Genomic DNA, 16,833 nt, shown 5'->3' on the forward strand with positions numbered 1-16,833 from the left:
TCAGATGTAACAGGCTAAAGGGAAGCCGGGCCAGCCCCCAGGACAGACTCAGGAGAGCAGAGAGCCTGTCTGGGAGGGACTCAGAGTCCCAGACCCCGCCAGACACTGGGGGGGTGAAACCCGGACTCAGGGTAGCCTCGGAGGGAGCCCCGTGAGGGTTCTTCTCCTTCTGACCCTGGGCTCTTCCCCCTCCCAAGGACTTTAGAAAGACTACCTGGCCCAGAGAAAGTTGGGGCGGTGCTTGGTGTCTTGCTGCGAAGGGGCAAAGCCGCAGGTGCCCTCAGGGGCAGACCGTGCTGGGAGGAACCCCCACCCCAGTCCTGGTGCTCAGGGCAAGACAGGACACTGATCGGCTCCACGCTGGCCAGAGGGCACACAGAGCCCTGGCCCCTCCTAAGGTGATCAGGGAACGGAGACCCCAGGGCGCACCCCTCCCAGGGAAGGCCCACAAGCAAGCCCAGAGTGGCCAGCCGCTCAGCACAGCCCAGCACTGGCTGTACAGCCAGGGGAACAGGGCCGTGCGCGCCCTAGGTCCCAACCCTCTCTCCGTCCTGCGTCTGGTGTTCGGGAGCCGTGAAATAACCCTAGCCCCACCCCCACAAGAATCCCCAAATCAAGAAGTCCAGCCCCAGACTGTAGGAAGGAGCCGCCCACAAGCCTAGTCCTCAGACTTCCAGCCCTGGCCTTGCTGGTTCTCAGCCCGGAGCGCACCCAGGCCACAGAGCGCCCCTCGCCCTGGGTACCCAGGGTTCAGAGAAGCAGGAAGGACCAGGCTCCCTCCTGTCTCAAAGAGAATCTCCTCATTCAAATCTGTGACATCGGGGTTCCTCAGGGGGTAAAGTCGGTTCAGCGTCCACTCCTGGTTTTAGCTCGGGTCATGATCTCAGCGTCATGACCTCAGGGTCGTGAGCTCAAGCCCGGCACAGCTCCGCACACAGCATGGAGTCTGCTTAAAAAACTCCCTCTCCCTCTGCCTCCACCCTGCTCACAGGGTCTCTCTCATATAAACAAACACACCTTTTTGTAAAAATAATCTGTGAAATCTGAGGGTGTTCGTGGGGGACAGTAAATTGCCCCGAAGTTCTAGCCACAGGGCCCTACACGCCCCAGAAACCCAGGCCCACATTTCCCGCAGGAAGGTGAGTGAAGGCCCACGGGGGAGGCCCGGGGTCCTCCAGGACAGGCAGCAGGTCTAACCTGAAGGGTCCCCTGTTGGGTGCAGGCTCTCAGCCCTAGGGCGGCGGCGGGAGCCCTGGCTGAGGCTTGCAGGCCCCCCACACCCCGCTGTGCCCCTCTCTAGGCCCACAGCATGGGAGGCTGGTGCCCTGGTCACGGCCTCAGGCCTGGTGGCCTCGGGGTGCTGGGGCAACTACCTGGGCTCCTATCCTGACTCAGGCCCTGGGAACACGAGACTGGGGTGCTGGTGAGGGGAGAAGGCAGGGGCGAGCGTGGGAGACCCTGTGCCAGCCGCAGGCAGCCGTGTCTCCGCAGAATCATGCAGAGGAAACTTCCAGATCTGCAGCAACCCCGGGGTCTGGGTATCAGTGAACAAGACTGTGAGAGTGGCTGGTGGCAGCGGGCAGCTCACGGAGGGACCAGGAGGTGGACGAGAGGCAGACGTCTCTCCGCAGACATCCACCGCCTGTGTGGTTGCTGCCCACGCACATGTTCTTCTCTCGACCAAAAAAACACAATGAGAGAGAGAGGAGCTGGGTTGTCTGTGAGCAAGAAATTCTGCTTCCACACAAAGACGTCCAGACCCTCAGATCCCTCTATGCAGCTGGGACCTATACCGAGACCCCAAACACAGGGACAGAGCTTCCCCCAGAAACCGCATGCACATACGAACACACTTGCACACGCACAGGTGCACACACTTTTACACAGATAAGGGTGCCCAAGTCCACAGAGACCCACAGACGGAGGCACAGATGTGCTCGGTGGGGCACGCAGACATGGCCCCTTCCGACTGCCAACAGGCCCGGGCACTCCAGAGACCCCGCACTGCACACCCCCCCACACACAGGAACACGCACGCACACACAGGAACACACACGGGAACACGCACACAGGAACATGCACGTGCGCACACACACAGGAACACACACACAGGAACACGCACACACAGGAACACACACAGGAACACGCACACAGGAACATGCACGCACAGGAACACGCACACACGCGCACACACACACACACACCCCAGGGCCGCTGGCTGGAGAATCCACCCAGGCCCTTGAGCACCACGGGGACCCTGGGGATGACGATAGGTACTACCACAGCTCCTGCCCCCACTGCTTCCCAGCGCTCCAAGTCAACCAGCGAGTCCGCCTCCCTCCTTCACGGCTCCTTTGTGCTGGTACCAGCTGCCGCCAGGCTGGAGACTCACTGGGAAGCCAGCCGCACTGAGGCTGCTGCCCAGGCATGTCCTAAAAGCTCCCCGGACGGCAGAGAGCTGACAGGGACCCTGGCGAGAGCCCATCAGTGGGCGTCACCTCCCTCCACCACCACTGCCCCAGCCGGCACTGGCCTCCTGCACACAACCACCGGGGTCACCAACTTCTGGTCACATGTCATCAGATAGGTCAGTGGGGCGAAGAGCAGTGGTCCCACAGGGCTGTGACTGGGAGGGCTCTGGCTTCAGGACCCCTGGATTTGAGGGGGGAACGGTGAGCCTGGGAGGTGTGTTTGCATGGGCACCGCCTTGATCCCATGTAGATTACATGTGGGTGGCGGGCAGGACAGGGGAAGGCAAAATGGCCACGGCCTCTGCCGGAGAGCATGAGGGGCTGCTGTGCTAAGCTCAGAGTCAAAGACCAAATGTCTCTTTGTCTCTCCGAACCCAGCCCCAGGAGGCCCCTACCCAGCCTCCCCACTCCCAGGCATTGCCAGCCGGCCCCGGGTCGCACCTCAGGATGCAGGCTGCTGGCCTGGGTCCCCCTGAACGCAGAGGCTCCCCGTTCCAGGCCACAACAGGCACCAACCACACTCAGGACGATGGCACCAGGCCCAACGCCACCCTCCTGAGCTGCTGCCGGCCGTGTACTCCCTGATCCACTACCATGTGCTGACAGGCGACACAGCTCTCTCCACGTGATCCTGAGGGGGCCCAGCAGAAGGACGGTGACCCATGTGTCCATCCTGAACCTGGCTGTTGCCGTCAGTCTCTTGGTGCTGGTGCTGCCCGCCCTCGTCATGGGGCCACCACTGCTGCCCCAGCCTTTCAGGGAGCCGCTCTGCAAACGGGTGCCGGCTGTCCAGATTCTCTTCTACAGCACCTACTTCCTGGCTACTGTGAGTGTGGACCACCACCCAGGATGCTGGCCGCCACGAGGTCCCGCCCCGGGCCCCGGCACACCCTCCTGGACAAAGATCAGCCTGTGTCTGGGTCGAGGTCACCATCATGGTGCCCTTGCTGTGGTCCACAGCAACCAGCTGCAGGCCACGAGCTGCAGGCTGAGCTCCCCAAAGCCTGAGAGAGCCTGGTTCAAGGCTGCATCCACATGCTGGTCCTGGGCTTTGCGGTATCCTCTGTGTGCTCTGTGTGGACCTGCCTCATCGGCTGTGGGCCCCGCAACTTCACTCCACAACCAAAGCTCTGGGCAAGGCCGAGCAGAAGACGACCGGCCTGGTTCTGGCTGTGCTGGCCATGGGCCTGCTCTGCTGGACGCCCTTCCAACTGGCCTCCCTCGTGACCCTGAGCGCACACCTGCCTCAGCCGTCCCTGGCCGTCCGAGTCTCCTGTGCCATCACCGGTCTCCAGCCCAGGAGCTGAGGAGCTGTGCCGACTCGCATCCCAACACTCTCCTCTACCCTTCCTGGTGAGAGCTTCCGGAACACCTTCCAGAGCACGTGCTGGTGTCCAGCGGCCCGAGCACCCCTCCCACCAGCGCCCCGGGATATCTTAGGACAAGTGCTGTCCCTTCGGAGGAAGGCCCCACTTGCTCACATCCCATCATCGCCTTCTCCAAGCAGAGAGAGAAAGACTACGAAGGTTAGCCACCACACCTGCAGAGACAACTGTGAGCCTGTCCCTGTCCAAGTCGGCCACCTGGACAGCCCCTGGGTGAGAGGCTGCGGGGTACAAGTCCTGCCCCCACCCCACCACTCTGACCCCGGCCAAAGCTCTTGGCACAACAGACATCCCGACTCTACTCACCGGCGGAAGCACAGACAGACAACCAACCTCCCCGGATGCCCCTTCCCCACCCTCCTTGACAGCCGTGATCTGGAGGAAAGAAACCCAAACTGTGATCTCTTCGAGGGGACGCTCAGGCTGGCTCCTCCCCAGACAGTACGAACAGATGATCAAAGTGGGAACACCTGGGACAGGAAAGCCACATGTTACTGCAAAGCCACAGACTCAGTCCGCAAAGGCGGCCACGAATTGCACACTCATCGCTGGAAACTTGGATGGCATTTCACCAGGAAACCTGTGCCCCTCTTGTGACCTCTCTTGACCTCCCCCTGCTGTGGCCCCCTCAAATCCTGCTCTAGGACCCAGGGCCCTTCTGCTAGGACCTCTGGACACCCACAGTCTAGAAAGGACATCTATTACGTGGATGGGCTGGCATCTGGACCCCTTTCTCCCTGGGTGTGGCCTGGGGCCTAGATTCTTCCAGCAGGAGCTCCACGCTGAGCCTCCAGGGGCAGGGAGGGGACACTGAGGGGCTGGCCACTCAGAGACCATTTTCTTCCAGGAGTTGGGAAGAGGGGACAAGTCCCCTAGTAGGCCTTGGCCAGGATCCCCAGCCTTGGCGCCATGGCTCCCAGCTGGTTCTATGCCTGGGGTTCAGGCCGTGCTACCTGTGGTCACTGGCACCTCTCAATACCTTCCAGAGCTCCCGGGGCCCAGACCAGCTGTCGTCCTCACGGCGGGGAGCTCGGAGCAGTCCGTCCCCTGCCACACTCCACCCACCATTCACCACCCATGAGGTCACCCCAAGGTGCATGGCCACTACCTGTCCTACATTCCAGTGTCCCTAGTCACGTGTGTCCTCGGAGCTCAGACCCGCACGCATCCCTCTGACCTCTCTCCTCTCAGCCTGATACAATTCAAACACTCTCTCGCCCCTTCTCCTCCTGACAACACCGTGCTCCGTGGCCGTGTAACAAACTTCCCCAGAATCTATCGGCTTGAAACCTTGTCTCATAGCTCCCATGGGCCAAGGATTCGGGAGCAGTTTTGGAATGGTTCTAGCTCAGACCCTCTCCTGAGGTTAGGGTCAGGCCTGCGGCTGAGGCTCTGGTCGCCTGAAGGCTGGATGAGGGCCACAGGTGCTGCTTCCAAGGAGGTCCCCGCGCACGGCCTGCGGCAGGAGACCTCAGGTCCTCAGCATCCAGACTCCCCCCAGGGCTGCTGGGGCAACCTCACTCCCTGGCGGCTGGCCCCAGGGGGCGAGCAGGTGGGCAGGGAGAGGCCAGAGGAGACCTGGATGCCATTCAAGACTGTCCTGGAGGCCACGTGCCACATTCTGTTCATTAGGAGCAAGTCCCCAAGCCCAGCCCATGCACAGGGCCTGTGGACATTTGCTAAACCATCACTCACACTCACATCTCTCCCTGGAAGGCTCTGAGTCCTGCTCCCCGCAGTGCGGTCATTCCTCTGCAGCAGCAGCCCTCATTACGGCCTCCGCACTGCCCGTCCCTGGAAGCTTCTTGAGGAGAGGAGCGGGGGCTCTCAATGCCCATCCGAGGTGTGAGCGGGTACAAATGAGTGAGAGAACAGGGCGCCCGAGCCTGAGAAGCCGTGGGAACAGGAGGGGAGTGGAGGGGGGGCGGCAGGGGCAGGCTCCTCACTCCACCCAATGCACCTGACCCTTCAGGGCCCATCTCCCTGCAGATGCTCACTGCGGGGCGGGGCGAGCAGGTTAGGGTACCCCCACCACCCGCGCTCCCCCCCGCCCCACCGCACGTCTCCCCAGCACTCCTCAGGCACCCGCTGCCGTAGGCCCCTCATTCCCAAACTTCCCCATGATGCTAAGTGTCTGTTTGAACAGCCAAGTGCCCATCGTTAAGGTTGGTGTGAAAGTGCACACCAGCCCCTCTGCAGGGGCCAAACACTCCCCCCCCCCCCGAGCTTGCCCTCGCACTCCCTCTGATGTCCCTCTTTCTGAGAGGGTCACCCACCCCAAGGGTCAACCTGGACCAAACTGGGTCCACACCAGAGCCGGAGGCATGTCCCCATCTCAGGGCCACCAATGGAGGCTGTTCTGTTCATCTTCCAAACTCTGCTGGGTCTGCTCAAGGAAGGGGGGAGGGCTGGGGCAGGGAGCGGTCGGCAGGGGCTCAGTAGGGTGAGAGAAACGTGGGGCCCCGTGGGAAGAGCACACCCCACCCCGACCCGCAGGGAGCCTCTAGCCGCGGGGGCAGGATGTAGGTGCTGTAGCTGGTTGTTCAAGGAGGAGCTATTTGTGCTGAAGGAAAGGAAACAGACCTCCAGTGCATCACGAAACCACACCTTCTGGAGGTCACAGCCTGGCAGCCTCCAAGGGGAACATCCCATGAAGACAGAGCCCGGCCAAGTGAGGAGCCCAGAGCAGGTGGAGGACTCTTTACCCCAGAGGCCCACCCCACGGGAGTCAGAAACACCTGCTCAGTGGGAAGGGGTTTATGGTGGCCCCAATGACCCCTGGAGACAAGATTCGGGTTGGTTCCGTGTGGGGGAAACGGCACAGGCCGCATGCATAAATAGCGAAGCGACAGTCCCACCAGCACGCCCCGCTGGACGGCTCCACCCCCCCAGGAACGAACCCCAGAGCTGGGGCTCCCTGAAGCAGGAGAAGCCAGCCGAAAGTCAGTGCTTCCTGTTCCCTGCAGGAGCCCAGACCACCTGGCTGAGGTCAGCGGCTCCGCTCACGGGTGGAGGCAGGATGGTCTCTTCCGGTGCTGGGTTTCCATAGTTTATCTACAGGAAAGAGTGTCTGCAAATTCGCCAGATGGCAGCTCCCCACCTCAGAGCAGGAAGACGGCAGCTCCCCACCTGCTCCGGGGCCCGCAGCAGGGAGCTCCTCCCCGGCCACGGTGTTCCGGCTCCAGACCCCTCTCACAGTGGCAGCGGGAAGCTCGCCCCCCGCCCCCAAGAGCCCTGGAGGTTTGTCAGTGACACGGGCCAGTCGCCAGAGAGGCAGAGCAGAGTCCGTCCCCACGGCCACTCCGCTTCCAGGTCCACAAGGGTCCAAACAGGGTGCAGGGCCTGTCGGCTGCAAAACTGCTGACCTCTGATTTCAAGAGAGCCGCGGAGGACCCAGGGACAGAGCACAGCAGGGCGCCCCTCCCCTCCAGCACTGTGCAGCCAAGACCAGGGCTCCGGGGCTGTTTCCAGAATGAAAAAGTGGCCTAAGGTGACCGAGCAGCCCGCTGTCCCTTCAGGCCACACCCCTGGACAGCCACATATGTGGTTGACGGTTCTTTGTGCTTCAGGAGCAAAAAGCCCCTCAGAAGCCTCTCAGAGGCGGGCGTGGGGGACGGGGAAGTAATGACACTTGAGGCCCAGGCAAGTCCGCATCGGCAGCTCCAAACCCCAAGGAGGGGTTGCAGGGCCCCCCGCAGAGAGCACATGGCACAGGCAGCAGGTGGCCCATACCCAGAGCCCGCAGGGCGCCGTGGGGGAGAGGCCAGCAGAGTCCCATCAGGGTTATGGTGTTGGCAGGGGCTCTGGCCGGGCACACTCATGGCAGGTGTCGCCTCTCTGCTACTTACTAGGAGGGCGGCTACCATATGACCTGTTCCATGATGTCACCAGGCCCTCTGAGGCCACGCAGAAGTCTGCAAGTCCGGCAATGCCCAGGAACCAGGTTCAGGGTCAGCCTAAAGAGCAGTGACCTGGGTGAGCTCCGTGTTGGGTGTTGATGGGCTCTGCGGGCTGACGGGCACCATGGGCAGGTCCACGCCTAGTCATGCAGGCCGTGGTACTGTCTCAGAAGTCTTGCAGGCAAGGGCCACGTCCTTGGCAATGCTGCGCACACGGTCGGACACCTGCGTCTCCCGGCGCAGGGCCGGGGCACAGCAGAACTTTCGGAAGCAGGCCTTGAAATTCTCATCCAAGAAGGCGTAGAGGATGGGGTTGAGGCAGCTGTTGACGTAGCCGAGCGCCGTGCAGAAGCGCAGGACAGCCACGGCAGCCTCGCTGCCCGGCTGCACCCCCAGGCCTTGTGCCAGCACGAAGACCTGCACAGGCGTCCAGCAGCCCACAAACACGGCCACCACCACCAGCACCAGCCGCGTGATGCGCCGCAGGTTCCGGTCTTTCTCGCGGGAGCCGGACAGCAGGCGCACGCCACGCAGCCGCCGGATCATGAGGCTGTAGCAGACGGAGATGACAAGCACGGGGATGATGAAGGAGAAGAGGAAGATGCAGACGGCAAACACGGGGCCCCAGTAGTCCTGTGGGGCGGGGATCTCCACCAGACACTCGACCTCTGCAGGGAGAAAACCAGGGTCAGGGTGGGTGGACCCGGAAGGACGCTCTGCGACCCAGGCAACAAAAGACCACCGGGGAAGGGGGCCACCCCTGACCTTCATCCTCGACCTGCGCCGAGCCCATGATGGCAACAGGAACACCGACCACGGACGCCAGAGCCCAGATGGCCACGTTGACAGCCTGAGCCTTGCTGGACGTCCGGACATCGAGAGCTCGGATGGGGTGGCAGATGGCCACATAGCGGTCCACACTCATGGCGGTCAAGGTGAAGGTGCTGGTGAACATGTTGTAATAGTCGATGGCAATGACTGTCTTGCACAGGGCATTTCCAAATGGCCAGAAGCCCAGGAGGACATCCGTGCCCTGGAAGGGCAGTGTCAGCAGCACCAAAGTGTCTGCCAGGGCCAGGTTAAAGATGTAGATGTTGGTGGCCGTCTTCATCTTGGTGTGTCTGCAGAGGACAGGGAAAGGAAGGCTTCATCCAGTGCCCATGGCCGGACCTGGCAGCAAAGCCCAGAGTCCTTCTTATTGCCGCCGTGAGGAGCTCCCAGTCTGAGGCCCTTGTCAAAATGCAGGTTCCTGGGCCCAGCATAAGGGCGTGGAGCTGGGGAGCAAGCAGTCCTCCCAGCACACACAAAAGGGTTCCAGACCCAAAGACTGGACATGGAGGTACCGGGGCACACATCCACGTGGGACCACAGAGGTAGGACTCCTGAAGGTACCGGGGCACACATCCACGTGGGACCACAGAGGTAGGACTCCTGAGGGTACCGGGGCACACATCCACGTGGGACCACAGAGGTAGGACTCCTGAGAAGAAGAGCCTTCCTCCTCCCTTGCCGGTCCCCCTAAAGCCCTTCACGCACTGCAAGGTTGGCCTCACACACACCAGAGATCTCTAAGGGCTCCAAAGTCTGTAAGAGGCCATGCGCGGCCATCACAGCCCATGTTGTGGTCTGCAGATAGAGACGGGAAATGGTGACAGGAATGGGAGAGGAGCGAATGTGGTCTGGCTGTACCCAAGGAACAGGTCTGGGAACATTACGGCTGCTTAATAAATATCTGTTGACTAAATTAATAGTAATAATATTGGTGATGGTGGGGGGTCATAAGTGTGAGGGGTGGAAGTGGGGGGTGGGTGGGGTGGTGACTGTGTGGGTGGAGGTGGAGACAGCAGTGAGGTCGTGGAGATGAGGTCGCAGAGCTGGGGCGAGTGACGGCGGGGATGACCGTGTTGGCAGCAGCGGCACCAGAGGTGACGAGGCTCCATGTCACTGAACCTACTATAAGAGGATCTGGGTCAGTTCTGCGTCTTAGAGAAAGGTTTGTAATCAGCACGAACAGACCTGAATTATGACCAAACAACAGCACAAGGACCACAATAGCAGACACCTGAGCCAAGCTCGCCACATGGATTTCATTGTCATTTAAGATTTTATAAGATTTAAGATTTTATAAAAGGCTATACTGGTCCACACTCTGTATAGGAGGACACTTTGACCCAGAGGATCTAAGTGGTCTTAAAAAGAGCAGGCAGGGGGGGCACCTGGGTGGCTCAGTGGGTTAAGCCACTGCCTTTGGCTCAGGTCATGATCTCAGGGTCCTGGGATCGAGTCCCACATCAGGCTCTCTGCTCAGCGGGGGGCCTGCTTCCCTTCCTCTCTATCTGCCTGCCTCTGTCTACTTGTAGTCTCTGTCAAATAAATAAATAAAATCTTTAAAAAAAAAAAAAAAAAAAAAAGAGCAGGCAGGGACACATGGCGGCTCAGTGGGTTAAGCCTCTGCCTTTGGCTCAGGTCGTGGTCTTGGGGTCCTGGGATCGAGCCCCGCACTGGGCTCTCTGCTCGGCGGGGAGCCTGCTTCCCCCTGCCTCTCTGACGACTTGTGATCTCTCTCTGTCAAATAAATAAATAAAATCTTTAAGAGATTCATTTTTTTCTTTTTTTTTTTTTAAGATTTCTTTTATTTATTTGACAGAGATCACAAGTTGGCAGAGAGGCAGGCAGAGAGAGAGGGGGAAGCAGGATCCCCGCCGACCAGAGAGCCGGACACGGGGCTCGATCCCAGGACCCTGGGATCAGGACCTGAGCTGAAGGCAGAGGCTTTAATCCACTGGATTAATTAATCCACCACCAGCCAGGTGCCCCATAAATAAAATCTTTAAAAAAAAAAAAAAAAGAGCTGGTCAAAAAGCGGATCAAGAGAACCAGAAGACACAGACACATCTGAGAGAGGACTGCTGTCAAAAATATGCAAAAAAAAAAAACCGTTAAAACTCAACAATAAGAAAACAGAAAACCTGGGGTGCCTGGGGGCCTCGATCAGTTAAGCATCTGACTTCTGGTTTGGGCTCAGGTCCTGATCTCAGGGTCCCAGGATTGAGCCCCATCTGGAGCTCCCTGCTCAGAGCCGGGTCTGCTGGAGAGTCTCTCTCTCTGCCCCTCCCCGGGTCTCTCTCTCTCTCTCAAAAAAAAAAAAAAAAAAAAAAGCCAAAGACGTACCAGACACCTCACCAATTAGAACAGGGAGCTACTACCGCAGACTCCTGGAACAGGCAAAACCTCGAGCGCTGGTACCTCCGGCCGGCGAGCATGCGGCGCAGCAGGAACCGTCGCTGTCGCTGGGGGAAGCAACATGGCACAGCCGCCTTGGAAGACGGTTTGGTGGTCTCTTACCAAGCTAAACACACTCCTTGATTTTTACCCAAAGGAGCTGAAAACTTACATCTACACCAAAAAAAGACCTTGCACGCAGATGTTAGCAGCTATGTTCATAACCGCCAGAACTTAGAAGCCGCCACGTCCTGCAGTGAGTGACGAGCGAGCTGTGGTAGGTCCAGAAAATGGTGCAATATTCAGAGATTTTAAAAACGAGATATTGGGGGTGCCTGGATGGCTCAGTCGGTGAAGCGTCTGCCTTCGGCTCAGGGCATGATCCCGGGGTCCTGGGATCGAGTCCTGCATTGGGCTCCCTGCTCAGTGGGGAGTCTGCTTCTCCCTCTGCCTCTGCCCAGCCCTTCACTTATGTCCTTTCTCTCTCCCTCTATCTCTCTCATGAATAAATTTTAAAAATCTTAAAAAAAAAAGAAATGAGCTAGTAAGCCATGAGAGCACATGGAGGAAGCTTAAATGGAAATCACTAAGTGGAAGAAGCCGTCTGAGAAAGCTGCAGTGTACCATTCCACTACATGACCTTCTGGAGAAGGCAGAGCAATGGAGACAGCGAAAGCCCTGTGGTTGCCAGGGCTGGGGGCGGGGGGCGGTGAGAAAGCAGAGCATGGAGCGGTCTCGGGGCAGTGAGACTATTCTGTGTGATGCGCACATGTCAGTACGTATTTGTCAAAACTCACAGAATGTACACCACGCACGAGCCGTAGTGTCAACTATGGACTTGGGGGGACCAGGTTGTGTTAATGTAGTTTCAGGTGTTTTTTAAGATTTTATTTATTTATTTGACAGAGAGGGAGAGATCACAAGTAGGCAGAGAGGCAGGCGGGGGGGGGGACGGCGGGGAGAGGCTCCACACTGAGCGGAGAGCCGGATGTGGGGCTTGATCCCAGGACCCTGGGATCAAGACCTGAGCTGAAGACAGAGGCTTAAACCCACTGAGCCACCCAGGCGCCCCATAAATAAAATCTTTAAAAAATAATAATAAAGTCTCTTAAGAAAAGCAGGGCTTAAAAAAAAAAAAAAAAAAAAAAAAAACAAGAGCAGGGCTTGCAAGTGGTGCCTTGGGGCAGCCGATCCCAGTCCGCGGGGTCAGAATACATCGTTCTGACACACAGGCTTGTCCCTGCCCATCAGTGTCTCGGGGACCTTCCCTGTCTGCTCTGATAAGGACGACGATGCGGCTCTGAGTGTGGATGCCCCACGGCAGAGGAGAGAGGCAGAGAAGCGGTGATGGCAGGAAGGGTGAAACAGACCACCACAGGCTGGGACACTTGTCACCTGCAGCACACCCCCCAGCCACAGAGGGCCATGGGAGCCCGGTCCCCTGGGGTTCAGCACTACAGACAGACAGCTGCTCTTCCCTGCCTCCTGCATAAGCATGTGCACCTTACACACCAACACACACCTTGCATGTGTCCACTCACACACTGGTTTTACACACGTGGGCACTCACACTGGTGTGTGCGGGGGCGCACTTGCATGTGTGTGCTTGTACACACGTGCCCGGCTATAAGGTACACATGTATGTGCACAGGCACAAAGCTCCGCACGCTAACTCATGTGTGGACACTCTCACCCATGCACATGTGCAGACACACATGTATGTGCGTGCACTGTTGTGTACCCACCTACATGTGTGCACTTCACAGATCTGTGTGCTCACCTGTGTGTGCATGCTTGTACCTACGTGTATCCATGCACACACACGCACACATGCACTCCCGTCCTCACAATGTCCCCATGCTGTTCCTATGATGGCCAGCCCTTCTGATCCCCCAGGCTTTCCCAGTCTAAGCACCAGCACATGCTGGAGTCGACCCAGACCCCGCCGGAGCCGAAGGGGAGGGGCTTCGGGCAAAGCCCCAGCACCAGCTGGGAACCTGCTGAGCCAGAGCTGCCTCTCAGGGTCACGGTGAGATCCATGCGATCTTCCCACAATGGCTGGACGAGGAGCTGGGCCCCCGCGTCAGGGGGTGTGATCTGTCAGGAGTCAGGGGGACATTCGATCGGGGACACGGCTACACCCCCCCCACCTACCAGGACCAGGGTGAGCAAGACCCTCCCTTTCCTTCTCCCCCTAGTCCTGTGCCCCCGCCGTGAAGACATGAGTACCCAGGGCCTCAGACCGACCTTGCCCCTGACGCCACCCGACAGGATGACCAGAAATTGAACGGGACAGTGCAGAACCTCTACCCGGCAGGCCCACCCAACACAGCCCCCTGCCTGCTTCCCCTGTGTAGCGGCGCGGGGGGGGGGGGGTCCCCAGCCTACCTGAGGATGACATACATGACGAGGCAGTTCCCCAGGAGTCCCCCAATGCAGACAGCCAGGTAAAGCCCCACAATGGTGACCTTGAGCCCAAGGGGCAGGAATGCGGCGTGGCTGGTGTTGAGCAGAAGGTGGGGGGGCAGCAGGCTGTGGTTGGGGCTCAGGAGGGACAGGTTGCCCTGCAGGTGGCCACTGTAGAGGACCTCCCAGAAGGGAGCAGGGAAGAGGGACTCCATTCTGCCTCCCTGTGTGCAAAGCCACCTTGTGCCTGGAGGGAACAGGGACACATGACCACAGCACCTGACCCCTCCCAGCCTGGAGGCCTCCAAGCACAGGGTGTGCAGCCCCCGCCACCCCCCTCCACAGCCACGGACGCAGAGGCACACACACACACGCAGAAACCATGGAGACAAGCAGACCTGTGTGCACAGACAGGGATGTGTCTAGACGCGTGTGTGCAGATGAGGAGGCGCTCTCGCGTGGCCGACAGTCTCCTGCATGGGACTTGCGTGTGTAGTCACACAGTCACACACCGACACACGTGTCCACCCACAGTGGCTCAGGGGCACACAGATAGCCATGTGTGCACACCACCCACAGAAACGTCCAGACCTGACCTCGGGCACACACAGACACAAAAGGGGCAGAGACACACCCAGAAACCCGTGGGACACAGGACACGACTCCCTCCTGCCCCTCCCCAGTCCTGCCCGAGGGCTGCAGTCTGTCCACACCGGACCCCAGACTCCAGACCCCCGACCCCCGCTCCCCTGCAGCTTAGGCCTTACCTTAGCAACCTCCGTGGGAGCCGAGGCTGTGGCGGCTCTAACCCTCAGCCCCGCCGGTGCGGGTCTGGGATGCCACTGCCCGACCAGCCGCAGGTCCGCGCGGGGCTGCGGGGCTGCACCGGGCTGCGGCGGGAGCTGCTTCCCAGCAGATGCCAGACCAGACGCCGCAGCCTGGCGCGGAGCTGGGGGATGGGGCGGAGCCTGCCGCTCCCGAGGAGGAGGGGCCCTGAGGGCGGGGTGAGGGGCCGCAGGGAAGGGGGGGTCGCCGCCCCCCCCCCCGCCCCCGCACTGGATGTCCTTTGAGCGCACACTGCGGGATGAGCGACAGAGAGAGCAGCTCCCACACACGGACACAGGGACGCAGATCCACACGGGAACTGAGTCGAGGGTTAGACATACGCACAAGGACACAGGGACAGGGGACAGAGAGTCAGGGGGACGCCCACAAGACACACAGACCGGGACACAGAGGCGGGGCCTCGTCTACCACACAGAGACACTGCCTCGGGTGGACCCAGACCAGCCCCGGTTGGCCCAGAAAGGGCCCCTCAGCGGTGTCCCCGGCAGAGCAGGGGCAGGCCAAGAGGAGGGTGTGTGCGCAGCAGGACGCCTGCCTGGCCAGCGCTAAGTGGGTCCGAGGCTCTTGGACCAGCAGGGTGCCTCGACTCCACAGTGCACCCTGTGTGCCCACTGTGCACTCCACAGGTCCACGGTGGAGGCTCATCTGTCCCTGCATGGAGGTCACCGCCATCAGCATCAGCTTTCTGCAGGCGGGAGCGTTACCCCTCCGTGTTGTGAAACCCAGATCCGTCTGCCACTTTGAGACACACCAAGGGTGTCTCTGCCCTAGCTGGGTTCCCAAAGCGACCCCTGAGCTTCATCTCCTCACAGCCTGGGCCCCTAGCACCCGTGCAGCTGAACAGCTCCCATGGAGCTGCCTCCTTCCTGGCACTGGGGTCACATGCTGTGTGGGTGACCCCTTAGCTGAGTCACCAGCCTCCAAGTCATGAGGTCCTTCTTCCTGCACAGGCTCTACTCACAGAGCCTAGACCCTGCCTGGAGCAGCCATCTCCAAGGATGGGGACCTGGTTGCTAGGTGACTGGCAGCAGCGTTGCTAGGATACCTGGCAAATCAGGAGACCACGGAGCAGGCAGATGCCCTAGGACTCAGCATCCCAAGCTGTCCCCCAGGACTTTCCTCTGCATCTTCACTGTAGCAGGTTCAGGGACAGCATGGAGACCCAGGGCACAACCACGGAGACACGCCCTCGGGACATGCAGGGACACACAGGCTCACACGCCCACAAACACACATTAAGATGCCGAAACAGACACATGACTGAACACACAAACGTGGGTTCGGAAATGCCCACACACACTCACAGGCACAAACACATGAGCCACACACACGTGAACCCATACCAACAAGCACTTGAGGCACACGAGTGGCAGGGCAAGAGCAGGGAGACACACAGATGAAGACTTCCGGACCCCCAGGAGAAACACACGTGCCCCCACACCCTCCAGACGAAGCCAGAAGCAGGATCCTGCTGACCTCAGGAGCCCGAGGAGGCTTAGCCTCCGCAGCCTCCCCTCCCTGGCAGGAGCCCACGGAGCTGCGTCCCATGGTGGCCTTCAGTGGCTCCCCGCTCAGGCCCAGACCAGGGCAAGAGGGGGCCGTGAGGCTGGTCTGGAAAGGCCCATGGGAGTGCACCCAGTGGGCCTGGCACAAAGGATAGCCAGAGGCAGATCCCTGGTCCCTCCCAGGACAGTCTCAGTCACCCGGCCCGTGAGTGGCCAGGCTCGGAGGCTGACTGTACTCCCTGAGCAGTAAAGGGACCCCACGGAGGGGGCCGGCAGCACAGAGGATGCAGCCCAGGCTTCTCTGGACCCCCGAGCAGCCATGCTGAGACACCGAACACAGGTGTCTCACAGGAGACAGCAAGGGACAAGTTCTGAGAGAGCACTTGTGTCCCATGCAGGCCAAACAAAACGCACCTGTGATGTGGAAATGTTAGGGTTCGGAGCCGACGGCCAAGAAAGAATTCTTCAGTGGAAGAAGGTGTGTTTATTAGTGCACAGGGACAAGACCCGTGGGCACAGAGAGCTGCACGGGGCTTGTGAGGACAGGCCGATTATACACTTTTAAGTGGGAGGGTTAGGGACAGCACAAGCCTCTGAGGTGTTTCAGAAGCAAGGTTTCCAGGACACTGAGGGGGTTAGCTACTGTTAGGAAAACAGTATCATTACTGTCTAGTAAACCCTCAGTCACGGGACCTTTCCAGTGTATACTGGTGGGTCATACGCCGCCAAGCGTATGACTGCCGACATACCTTTGGGGAGTAGAGATAAAGGAAGTTTCCAAAGGAATTTTTATATGTTAAAGTAGACTCAGGCGTGCCCGGGGGGCTCAGTCGGTTAAGCATCCGACTCTTGATTTCCATTCAGGTCGTGATCTCAGGATCGTGAGATCGAGTCCCATGTAATGCTCTGGGCTGAGTATACAGCCTGCTTGGGGCCCTCCTCTCCCTCTCTCCCTCTGTCCCTCCCGCCACCCCCACCCACTGTACTTGCCCACCCCCTTTTTATCTCTCTCTCTCAAGGAAAAAAAGTAGATTCACAGGACCCCAGGATGTTGGTTAAGATCGCCTTTCGCTCTTAGTGAAGTGTCAACCGGGAGCAC

General features: G+C 59.6%; 1 protein-coding gene across 8 annotated transcripts in view; it reads right to left on the reverse strand.

Moving 5' to 3' along the window:
• Positions 1–16,833, reverse strand: part of OPRL1 (opioid related nociceptin receptor 1) — a 26,349-nt gene continuing 9,516 nt past the window's right edge. The window contains exons 1-5 of one of the 8 annotated variants that reach the window (XR_009357330.1): positions 14,151–14,884; positions 13,366–13,630; positions 8,521–8,876; positions 5,558–8,423; positions 1–4,326 (exon numbers count right to left, since the gene is read on the reverse strand). Coding sequence is in view for 7 of the 8 variants with exons in the window: in XM_059188216.1 (XP_059044199.1) it covers positions 7,900–8,423; positions 8,521–8,876; positions 13,366–13,598 (1,113 nt within the window). In the remaining variant the exon portion in view is untranslated. Of the gene's footprint in view, positions 8,424–8,520; positions 8,877–10,926; positions 11,046–12,892; positions 13,075–13,365; positions 13,631–13,781; positions 13,921–14,150; positions 14,887–16,833 lie in introns of those variants that run through there. The other 7 variants (XM_059188216.1, XM_059188215.1, XM_059188218.1 and 4 more) reach the window with 7 other exon arrangements.

This window comes from Mustela lutreola, chromosome 9, assembly GCF_030435805.1.
Source record: "Mustela lutreola isolate mMusLut2 chromosome 9, mMusLut2.pri, whole genome shotgun sequence".
Taxonomy (NCBI): Eukaryota; Metazoa; Chordata; class Mammalia; order Carnivora; family Mustelidae; genus Mustela; species Mustela lutreola.